Source organism: Gymnogyps californianus, chromosome 1 (assembly GCF_018139145.2).
Source record: "Gymnogyps californianus isolate 813 chromosome 1, ASM1813914v2, whole genome shotgun sequence".
Classification (NCBI taxonomy): domain Eukaryota; kingdom Metazoa; phylum Chordata; class Aves; order Accipitriformes; family Cathartidae; genus Gymnogyps; species Gymnogyps californianus.
Genome location: NC_059471.1, coordinates 149,723,643 through 149,735,985, shown reverse-complemented (window position 1 = coordinate 149,735,985; position 12,343 = coordinate 149,723,643). Strand labels below are relative to the sequence as shown.

At 40.5% G+C, this 12,343-nt stretch overlaps 1 protein-coding gene across 2 annotated transcripts in view; it reads left to right on the top strand.

Moving 5' to 3' along the window:
- Nucleotides 1–12,343, top strand: part of CACNA1C (calcium voltage-gated channel subunit alpha1 C) — a 487,530-nt gene that overhangs the window by 376,002 nt on the left and 99,185 nt on the right. For both annotated transcript variants that reach the window (XM_050892845.1, XM_050892854.1), the window contains exons 11-13: nucleotides 3,579–3,605; nucleotides 5,730–5,890; nucleotides 6,693–6,918. In XM_050892845.1, coding sequence (XP_050748802.1) covers nucleotides 3,579–3,605; nucleotides 5,730–5,890; nucleotides 6,693–6,918 — 414 coding nt within the window. The remainder of the gene's footprint in view (nucleotides 1–3,578; nucleotides 3,606–5,729; nucleotides 5,891–6,692; nucleotides 6,919–12,343) is intronic.

The window sequence follows — 12,343 nt, the reverse complement described above, 5'->3', positions numbered from 1 at the left end:
CCCTAGTGTTAATTGCGTTGCACAGAGGATAGCAGGCAGAAGGATGGAGGCCCATTGCTTCAGTGTGAATCGCAGAGGCATAGCTGAGGGTAGAACTTAGCCCTAACACTTTATTAGGCTGAGAGATTATCAGGTATGCACCATACATTCCTGAAAATGTCATGTCACTATATGCTCTTGTCCCAGTAATACGTGGAAAAAGGACCCTAGGGTCGGCATCTTCTCTTCAGGGATGCCAGCATCCTGACTAGAAGCAATGAAATGTCATCAGCAGGAATAGGGAGAGGGAAAACTGTTGTGCCACTTGACCAGTAACTGCATGAATGCACTATATTGCACCAAAACAGAAGCGGTATCACGCCAAGACTGTTCTCACAGTTCTAAAATCTATAAGATATGCACAGTGCAGCTCTTTGGATGTTCCCCAAAGTTGTGTATAACCTAGAGGCATAGTAAGTAAATTTCTGTGTTACTGTTTTTCTGAGAGCTTTTACTAGTATCCAAGGGCTTTTATAAGTCCTCATGAAGATAGTTGCCTGTAGGCAGGATCATATAGTGTAAAAGTAGTTGTGACCAGCATGCCAGATAATTTCATGGTCATGTTTAGTAATTTCCACACCCAGAAAACAACTGTAACATGGCCTTTGTGTCATGCTTGGAGACCTACAAGATTTTTCCAGAATTGTTTGTTGTGTGTACAATTTCACGAAGTCCTCAATCCCTGTTATACAAGAGTGTCACATCCTTCACAAGTGCATAGTTTCTCTTCTCTGGTGTCCACCATGAACAGAGAAATGAAGACTTTATCTCTCAGAATGTGGGATATCTCACTACATTTGAATTATGCTGATTATCCTGAGTTTATGTGGGTAAAATCTTTAAATTTCACTGTCTTTTCTGTATGTGGTACATAAGTATGTAAGGTTTGAAGAGTTTTAGAGAATTTAAAAGATAGTTAGTCAAACAGTAGAGGTCTGATTTTTGTGTTTGTCTTTCTAAAAGATAATCTGAGTTACATGGTTCCTATGATAAAAACACTCAGTAGTGATCTGAAATAGTTTTCGTATAGGCTCCTATACCATGATTTTAAACAATAGTTTCTCAAGATATTCCAGAGCTGGACACAAATGGGGACACTCTCTTTCTCCCAATAACATAAAGCTTCCAGGATACCAGGAATGCAAGAGATCCATATTTAAACTCAGCAGAGAATCTGATCCACCCTGAACCCCTGACAAGTGCCAGTTTGGAGTGTCACAAAAAGGCCATGGCAAGGCCCCAAATCCAGACTATTTGACAGCCCCTACTGATGCCATAAAAGCATTTTTTATATGACGTAGTTAACCCTGATTCTGAAAGACAAAAGATTCTTGATCATAGGGGTCATTTGAAAAATGTGTTTCAGATTCGGGCATAATGTTTTCAGAATCAGTTATTGTATAGTTTGTGTTTCCAAAATTCTATTTCACTCTTGGATTCTGCCTCTAAATATAAATCTCTTCCTCCTTCCTTGTCCTGTTCTATATATACCGCACACCCACATGTGATAAAGCCTTCTGCCATAGCAGTAAGGCAAGGCGGGGGGGGGGGGGGGGGGAAAGGCTGTAGCTAACCTGTGGGAGCACTGAATGCACTTGGCTGCTGCTCATAATGCTCCAAAGATATAATTATCATCACATGCATGATGTGTACTACACCTGCCACATCTCTTTTGCTTAAATAAATAAAAGATTCCTTAAATGTCACACAGCTCCCTTATGGGGAAACCATTAGCCAGAGAGGTCACCAGACGACTTCACACTCCCTGTCCTTCACCTTCCACCAGGCAGGTTCCCCATGACATCTCTCTTGCTCTCTTTTCCTCCCCCTCCACAACCTTTTCCTATGAAAGTCCTCACCATCTCCTTTTCAGTGCTCAGCTTTCTCCTTCATTGTGATTTTTTCTTCTTTTTCTTTTCCCTGTCTTTGTCTGAGCCTTCTTTCCTGTTGCCTGTAAATCTGATCCATTATAGTTTGTAGGTAGTGTTTATCAAGCAAGAATTCTCAGTGAGAAGCTGGGATAGCTTCAACATTAAGGATGTGCTTTGTAGGTGCTTCACTCATCATCCTTGTTAAAGCTCACTTTGTCTCTGCAGCATAATTTAGCATTCTGTTCAGCCAGTGCATTATTTCTTCTTTATCAAAAGAGTTCTCATGTGTCTCTGTAACCACACTGCTGCCTAGTATGTGGCCTAGACAAGCTGCCTGTGACACAGCAGGAATGATGTATTCAGTGCAAAGGCTTTTTTTTTTTTGGCTTGAACCATCTGCTGGTGAAATGTTCCTATCACTAAAATCTCTTCCACATAAGGAAACTGACCCATCACTGATTACTTGTCAGTGACTGATGTCCTCAAACAGGGACATGACCATTTTTAAGACTGCTACAGAAAGTAGTGTTAGATGCTTTGAGAATTACTTTGTCCCATGTCTACTAACAGTGAATCCATTTTTAAGCCAGTACAGTAAGACCTTTGCTGACTGTTGTCAACAATGAATCACTTTCCTATCATAGAGGGAACCTTAAGAAATGCTTCAACCCAGCAGAAATATCTTGTTCATAGTCACTCCCCAGATTCTCATTTCTTCTGTTATTGGTAATGGATTTTGCAGCTTCCTAAATCACCTCTGACTCATGTCATTGCATCCACATACCTTTCTTTCTCTCTGTGCACCATTATGTATGTACCAAAAGACAGCCAAAGAGTTCAAAGGCCCTATAGGGCATGTCAAGCAGAGCAAGGTAGTGGTTAAAGAATTGGGGTCTATTTCTAGCTTTGCCTGTGACTTCTCATAAAAGGCTAATGAGATTATTTAGGTGAATAAATCCAAGTGCATGGAATTAGATATTTAAAGACATATATAGTGGGAACATGGCCAAATTTTCAGGAATACTTAATTCCCAAAATGTCATTGATAGCACCAGAATCTGTTATTGTTCAGACCCTTTTGAATTCAAACCAATTTACACAGATTACAAAGACAAGTAAGTGTTAGTATCCAAGTTTGAAAATATCCACCATGCACTGTTTTTCCTTCAATTGCTGGAAAAAAAGAAAGCATTATTTTCCCCGTGGTTTCATGATGTGCTTGTATATCCTGAAGTGACAGGTGATGTGTGAAAGCAACAAGTCTGTCTGCATAAAGTCATACATATTTTAATATAAGAAAAAAGCCTAGTGACTAAAAGAAAAAAGTCATACTTGAAAAATAAATTTGGTAGCAGATGTAGAGTGCCCCTAGCATTAGGCCAGCCTTTTACCCAAGAGAAAAGCTAGTTCACTGATGTCTGTAGGTGGTAGAATCCCATCTTGGCATGATTCCTGCTTCATGACTCCTGCCAAAACCCAAGATTTGTGTATCAGGGAATTCTAGCCATGTCCAGTGCCTACATTGACTTACAGGGGATTCAAGAGGAAAAGAGCATCCATTAAAAAATTAATTGAGCTTAACTTTGTTTCTTTCTATTGCTATTTTCATAAAAGCCTGGGAGATATGGGACAGCCTCAGAGATTTTAATGGCAATTCTTATCTTTCAGGCATCGGATCTCAAAATCAAAGTTTAGGTAAGTAAAACTGTCTTTTGCTTTTCCTCTTCCTCCTTTCCACTGGTTTTGTTCCTTACTTTGTGAAGTGGTTTACTCCTGCATCTGTGGGACACAGTGGTGATTCTAGAAGATACAGCCAAACTTGTCAGATTTTAGTCAGTCATCTACCAAAAATCAAGATCCTTTTATTTAGTTTCATACTGAAATAAGGCACAGGGACTACTGACAGTATTTCACTCAGAAGTACCTGTCTGATTGCTACCTACGTATCTCAAGCCATAAAATATAAAAGCAGAAGAAAAAAAAGTTCAACCACATAATTTTACTGCATCCATCAACATCAACTCTGTCAGCTCAAGGTTCTCTTTCCTACACTTTGTTGCACTACTCTGCTTTGCTTGATTGTAAATCTTTCAACTGATGAAGTTTGCATCTTATTTGTGAAATTCTCCCTTTCACCATGGGACATGCGGAGTTTTTCTGGTGGTATTTGTTTTTCTGTTGACTTAAAGCTTTTGAAAATGTGAAGTAGTCCCCAGGTGGTCATCTGTGGGTTTCCATTGGAAAGGCTGACTGAAATCATGAAACTTGGTTGTTGAGATCCCAGTCCATTTCTACTTCTTCAGTAGAAGCCCAGCTGCCTCCGTAACTCTGAATTCAAAGTCAATTTTATAAAAAGCTAAATCAATTTTCAGAATAACTGGAACAAGTGAGCAACTCTGTCCTTCAGCTTACCTAAATAATGAACAGTAATGTAAATTCAGGAATGCACATATGTGTACATACTGTCTATATGCATCCCTGTGCAAAAAGTTGCATACATGATCACATTCCTACAATCCATGGATTTATTTGTATGTAGGTGTAAGCACAAAAAAACCGCTTGTATCATCACATTGTCATGTGCATGCACATTTGTGCACAAGTACACACAAAAGTGTGGGGGATTGCTATTGATTTAATGACAACGTGAATGTCTAAACGTTGTGCCCATTTTGAAAGTTAGGAAGATCATTTCTTGTCCCAAATCCACTGCAAAACACAACCCTTATTAAACGTTTGTGCTAGCTAGACTGAGTGCCTTTATAAATTGCATAGCTGAAACAGCCTGGATTTGATTACCTGTTAAAATGTTGTTGCAAAATTCTTGGCCAGTGTGCAATGTTCACATTGTTTGGCTTTAGTTCATATAGATGCTGAACCCTGACCTCAAGCATGGCCATAGCTGATCACTGGAAATAATACATAAGAGAAGACTAGCCAAGAAAAGTTCTCTCTTCCTGTAATGTTGTGTGTGTGTGTCTCTTTAGAGACACACACACGCATGCACACACACATACATATGTATATAATATCTATATAAAACTATTAGATTTATTATACAGTGGCAAGTGTTGCCTGGAAACTGGTTGCTATGCAAGTTAAATTCTGAAGAGTAGGAGGTGTGTAATTAGCTTTAAATATCTTCTGTGGTTAGTAATTACCCTCAGAAATCAGTGACACAAGGGGATGTGTTCATGGAAGGCAAACTTTAAAAGGTCTGTTGATTAGCAAATGGTGTCCTTAGTTCCAGGCATGAAGGTGAGATGCTGAGGTCCCCTAAGTTTTGTTTTTCTGTTCAGAGTTAGCCCTCCAATTGGGCTTACTTGTGAACATTGCTGAATGTTGGAAATGTTCCCTGGATTTTATTTGATCTCACGTCTCCAAGGACTTAATCCAAAGGTCCATGGTATGTAGTGGGTATCTTTTCATTGACTCTCCTGAGGCTGGGCAAGGTCCCATTGCAGGCCACAAGCAGTAAATACAAGAAGAATAATTATTTTTGTGGGAACTGGGCTAAAAATCCTCTCAGGGTAGCTGTGGTGGATGTCTTAATCAGATTAAGACATTGCTTGAAGAGGTTTATTCACCCCTAAATGTTGCAAATTGGCTTAGGACTAACTTTATTCCTATAGCTAAAGGAAGGATGATCACAACTGTCAACTTGGATGAGAATGAGAGCGCATTTCTCAGGGTGAACTTTAAAGTTATTCTCTACCACTCTTGAACAATAAATCAAGACTAGAGTCTCTCTTGACAGAGATTTGCAATAGCCTAAGGATCCCCATCTGAAAAGAACTTTTCCTTTTCCAATTTTTCAAGTCGCTACTGGCGCCGATGGAATCGATTCTGCAGAAGAAAGTGCCGTGCCGCTGTCAAGTCCAATGTTTTCTACTGGTTGGTGATCTTCCTTGTGTTTCTCAACACCCTTACCATTGCCTCTGAACACTACAACCAGCCAGACTGGCTCACGGAGGTCCAAGGTGAGAAGCTGATGGTTCTGTTTATTGTGGTCAGTGTTAAAAAAGGGGGCTGAGGGAGGAGCTGATACATTAGACCACTCAACGTAAAAGGAGCATACACAGCTCCAAATAGTCCTCTGTCTGTGGAGGATCTTAAATAATACAACAAAATATCTGCCTACAATGGGAGAAGTTTCAGGGAAAACGTAAGTTCCTCGTTTCCAGCCAAAGCAGTGTTCCACTGGGTGTAGGTGAAATCAGGAGCTTATGCTAAATATATATTTGCAGCAACTGGATTTCCAATTTATGGATAGCTACTGGGAGCCACAGGTTCTCCAAGGTTTTCCCTGAAATGGCATTAATGATAAATTCTAGTTACCAGGGAGGTGAGGAAGAGTGATTTGTAAAGTTCTTCTGTCTGCAGAACAGTTGAATCCTCACTGAAGGTGAGAGCAGCTGAAAGGCTTAATTAAGCAACAGTAGGTAGCACAGCAGCTATTCTATTCCCACTCTCATCTGCAGATGACAAGTGTGATGGGAGGTTGTGCACAGGAAGGCATGTCCCTGCCATGGAGGTTGTGTGGTTGTGTAATACATCGCAGCTGTATGTGCAATACATAAGAGTTGCTGTAAACATCTTTGTAAAACATTTCTGTGAATGAGATGCCCACACTTTTGAAGTCCATTCTTTCACCCAAGTTTATATGAAGTTAACCTTTCAGACTGATCCCAGAAGGGGTTTTTTATAGGCAAGGGCCAATGGTTAGCTGTGATGACCTTTTGACTAAGTTTCATTAATCTGTTTCTGTTTGTTTTTCATGAGACACTGCCAATAAGGTGCTGCTAGCTCTTTTCACGGCAGAGATGCTGCTGAAGATGTACAGCCTTGGTCTCCAGGCCTATTTTGTGTCCCTCTTCAACCGCTTTGACTGTTTCATTGTGTGTGGAGGAATCCTGGAAACGATTCTGGTTGAGACAAAGATCATGTCACCACTGGGCATTTCGGTGTTGAGATGTGTTCGACTCCTCAGAATATTTAAAATCACAAGGTACTTTTGTGCTTCTTTGGGAATGAAGCAGGGCTACTGCTCAATGCACAACATATATAGGTACAAGTCACTCACATCCCTGTTTTTTCACTTTTCTACCACTAATTGGGTGGTGAGACTGTTAGGTTGACAGTCCTCATCTTCTGAAGTTTGTGGCAGAATGGGGAGGGCTGTACAGACTGGATATCTCTGATGAGAGTGGTAAGGATTGGTGAGGAGTCTGGCATAGGGGGCTGGAGACACTTGATACCATGCAGATTGTTAAACTGAAATCTGGAAGGATAATATGAGCTAAGCTTGGGCTCTTACGGTTCCCTGCAAAAGACAAAGTGAAAACAAAACAGCAGATAGCCTTGTGACCTTTTCTGTTCCTTTATGGTGACAGAGAGGAGCCTGAAAGACTGCTTTGAGCCAAAACAACATTTGACTGAGGAGCCCATGCCAGCTCCAGTAGACTCAACAGTGACCTGAATGGGAGATAGTGTCAACACCAGCAGCTATAGGCAAAGGACATTGCCAGCCCTTCTTCAGAGGAGTCCAGCATGAAGCAGCAGCTTTATGAAGAAACCAGACTTTTCCAGACCCCAGTCTCCCCTTTTTTTTCCTTTTCCTTCTTTCTCTTCTCCCTCTACATAAAGGCACAGTGGTGTCTATTAAACAGTCACTGCTTCCTCCAGTCACGTACCTCCAAAACACCATCTCAGTTTGGCAGGAGTTTTTCAGCTTGAGGGGAGGCTGTAGGAGAGATCAGCTCCCAGCTTACCAGATGGGAGCTCTTGGAAGAAATCTGTCCAAGTGCTCACCCGAAACAGCACAGGGTCTGCCTTTTCCCATGTGGGCACCAGTCAGCACCTTATAAAAAGCTTGACTGAGGTGGTGAAAGAGTGTGTTTTCTGCAAGCTCAGCTATGAAAATGTCCCTAGAATTGCTATAAACTCCCCCAAAGGAAATTTCTGACAAATTTGAGATAAAAAACACAGCGCATGAGAAAAACAAGACTAAAACTGGAAGACAGTCAAGATGGCAGAGCTGAGAGGCAGAAAAAACAACAGACTTGGACTTGTGCATCGTACAAGATTTACGCTTAAAGCTTCTGAGCCTCAACTCTCTGTCAGGGCAGATGGTTTTCAGGGTCAGATGGCAGAGACAGAAAATCAGTTTATAGTCTCAGAGAGAGAGGCCAAAGCAAGCCTACAACTATTAAAAAAGAAAAAAAAGGTAGTCTGTTTAGACTTGTGATCAAAGAGGGAAAAATGTTCCAGCTAACAAGAGTTTCCAGCAAGAAAGGCATCTTTGCCCTTTCAGAAATAGTGGGGATCTCTGGTCTGGTGACTGTTTTTCCTGGATCTTTGGGTCTGAAAACTATCATCACTGAGTCCTAGGCCTGGTTTCTGAGGAAACCAGTAGCTGTTTCAGGCATTGGGTAATCAGATACACCCAGGGCAACATACCAATAGCTATAAAAGCATAAGTTTCAACATAGCATCCTGAAGAGGTCATTGTTTTTTCAAGACATTTCTCCACTCCTACACAAAATATATAATCTAGCTAAGAGAATTCTCTAATAGAAAGGCAAATGCTGAGAGAATATCATTAATACTTTAGGAAGCTTGAGCTATTGGAGTACTCAAATATTCCTAAAGCTTCTGGCAGAGATGTAATGTTGGAACCAACCAGCAGTAGGACTAGTTATATTTACCTTCATTCTGCAGCAGAACTAAAATACAATTTTGCATGGAAACAAATGTTACCTGGAATACATCTCCTGCAGTTTGTACATGGGTCTATGTGTAAAGCACAGAGCTGAGGAATAACTCATAATGAATAATGTATTAATCGGATTTTGCCTTCTTTCCTGCTCCTAAAATATTGGCAAGTAGGTTGCAGTAGTCTCAGATTTATCTGTGTTTTTTAATTATTCATAATTTTCTTCATGATTTTTCCCCTCTGTGGGTGAAGTTCACCCTCATGTGGAAGGCCCTAGCACAAGCCTCCAAAGCAGTATTTTAGACCCACTCATGTCTCACTGCAGGAGAGAATATTCTGGCATTAAAGCAAAACTTTTACCTCTGATGTTCTCCAGTAAAATACAAATTTTTCCATTATTCACGCAGCTCTAAATGCAATGATGATTTATTGATGATGTTATCAATACTGGTGGTGGAATACACCACCTGAGTGCAATGATAATACAGAAAGATACAATCCTAGAAAGCTGGGAAGGGTAGGAGGGATGATAGTGTAATGTTTTATGTCAAATATATATTCAAGAGCAGTGACATGGGGACATACATTGGACATGGAAATAGTGATAATCAAGGGCATTAAAAAAGTCACAAAGCAGGAAAATTACTCTGGTGAGAGTATATCAGTAGGTAGCCTAATCTTTATATTTTTTTATGGATTTTCCGTGGTGAACACCAAGCACAAACAAATTCTGGGTGCATCAAGATGATACACTTGCAGGAAAAACACAAATACATCTCCCTAATATAATAGAAACAAATAAAGACACCATCAGATGAACAATGCATCATTTTAGAAACCACATTTAGAATTTCAAGAGCAAACATTTCTTCCAAAATTATAAATGCTCTTCAGAATCATGTAGTCTTGTATATTAGACAAGCAGACAATATAATCTGTTTGGTTTATTCTCCCTAATTTTTACAGGGCTGTGCAGAAAATCTCCCTTTGCTATGAGAAGATAAATTATTTTCTCTTCATAAATAGTCCTTTACTGCTTTATAAATCCCTATATTTAGTCCTTTATACTTAAAAAATAAAACAATTTATTTGCAGCAGTATACTGAAATTTGATATTTTATACCTAGTCCTGCCACTAGATATGCCACTGTTAACCATAGGGAGGAGAGACAGGGCACCTTTTTCTTGTACCTGCTTTCAAAGTGGTTTTATATTGGATGAACAGTGTGGGAAGCTTTCCTACAATGAGACTGCCAGCTGTTGCTACTGTTTTAAGTTCTGCATCTGTGATTGCTAGTATCATAAAGACATAGTGGAAGGCAATGGAGAGGAGAAGGAAGAGAATAAAAGAACACATTAAGTTCTAATCCAGTTCTGCAACTGATTTTTGTGTGAGATGTTGAACAAACCATTTAAATTCTCAACATCGTTCCTCCATTTTGAAACAGGGATCATAATTGTGTCCTACTCACTGGGGTTTTGCAGTGCCTCATTCACTGGCATCCTCAAGGGTCTGAGATCTGCAAGTGGGACATGTTAAGAAGCACATTCATTTCCCTATAAGTCTGAGGCAGCAGCAGTGCTTTCTCTCGTACCTCCCATGATAGCTGCCTGGTCCAAAACCTCTGATTCCATCCAGCAGTGCCATGAGATTTATTGTAACTGTTTTTTCTTTGTAGTATATTAACCAAATAGGATGAAGTAGTGAGAGACTTTTTCTTTGTCTGGGCTTCCTGAATTAAAAGCCTTGTGTTTCATTGAGTAACCCCAGATCTTACTTTGAGGGGGTGTTCGTGTTAGTTCTGCAACCACCTAATGTGACAGATGGTAACCTCAGGTCAGGCTTCTAGAACACTAAGATAAGACAATTGTTATTTTCACATCCTAGTCAAGTCAAGCCTTCCTTATCCTCTCCTTTTTCCTTTTTCTGTTTCCCCCCCCCCCCCATTGGTTTGTTTACTTTTCTAATGGTGTTGTATTTCTAGCTAGCACTCAGTACACAGATAAAACAGCACTAATCTTATCACCAGGTCATCTCAGTTAATTGCTTTAAGTTTGATAGTTACATAAGAAACTGAATCCCAGGTATTGAGCCATTTGTAAGAAATGCAGAGCTGATAAAATTCTGCGCAGTTGTGGTCTGAGATAGCAAGGCATTTAAGCTTGAAGTGAGTCACTGAAACTATTCAGATGTGTAACAGCTTTACTGTATGCCTCTTAAGGGCAGTGCTAGAAAGACCTAGAAAATGTGTGTCCTGGCTGACATTGGAGGACTTGGAGAGATATTCTGGACCCCATCAATTTCTGGTTTAAGAATGCTAAAGTCAGTCGAGTTTCATCAGGAATGGATTTTTCCCTTTTCCTGTGTCACTTTCCCTTCCTCCCAAAGTGTGAAAGTGTTTCACATAAGCGTAAACGCAAATACAGCGAGCTGTTACATTGCACATTCAGTGTGGATATTTGGTGGCACTGAGCCCACAGCTTCCATGCCCTTACCTTTGCTCTGTAGTTTTTCATTGCTCATCTCTTTAATTGCAGTTAAACTTTAAAGCATTCTAGTTTTCTCTGAAGTGCTGAAGCTGGGCTGGAGGGAAAACATCACAGTTCTCTTTGAAGCTCAGCCCTTGGAGATGAACCAGTTGCTGAACTTCAGAGGACATGGCAGTGTCCCTCTGCAGATCAGATTGCTAACCTTCGTAAAGTGATTGGGCTGCTCAAACATTCCTGTCTTCCATGGGACAAGAAAAGTCTTCTTTTCACACTGACATTTTAAAAATATTAATTTAACTGGGATTTTAAGAACCCTTGTCTCTAATAACTACACTACCTTCAGAAAAAATTTGTATGTTGAAGGATCAGGCTTCCTCAAAGGAGCAAGAGCACTAGACATGTCTGCCATCCTTCTCAAGCGGAACTTTTTTCTCTGAGGAAAATATGGCTAGAAATTCAGAGTCCTCTAAGGAAAGAAAGGTTCAATGTTATGGGCTTAGGGAGAAGGGAGTGGAGGACGTTGGCCATGGTGGAATCTCAAAGCACGGTGGTAGGCCACAAGAGATGGTGCTAGAAGGAAGACTTAAAAATCACAGGCAAACATTACTGGCTTGCTGACCTCTGAGAGTTGTTGAAGCTTGCTAGTAATGTGCGTTCAAAATGAGGTGATTGGAAGCTGACAGCTAATCTTCAGCCCAGTCTGAAAGCTGTCAAACTCAAAACTGCATAAAAAAAAGTGGTCATGACCAGCTAAGCAGTAGACTAGGAGTGGCTGAGCAGATGCAAGACCGAAGTGGAAGTTGCTTCATGGGTGATGTGGTGGATTTTTTAGCAATTTTTTCTAAAGCCTTTTTCCAACACATGGCTACTCTGCAGGCTGGCAAAGAATCCAAGCAGACTGACATGCTGCAGCAGAGCATGCCGCTGGCATCTCTTTGATCCCTAAAGTGGGACCACAAGGGCAAGAAGATCCTTTCTCTGCATCATACATCAGTTTGACCTGGGCACAAGCCTGAATACACTGGGAGAACAGGTCTTAGCCATCCTCTCTCTTGAATGAAGCCCTTCCAAAATGTTCTGCAGCCTGTTTGAGGAAGTATAGTGGGTGTGATACCCAAAAAAGCAGTGATGGTGTGCTCTTCCAAAAGCGAAGGAAACTCTGGACTTTATGTATGTAGATCTGGAGTCTCTTTTAGGGTCCATGTAAAAGGACCTTTAATATCTTTCT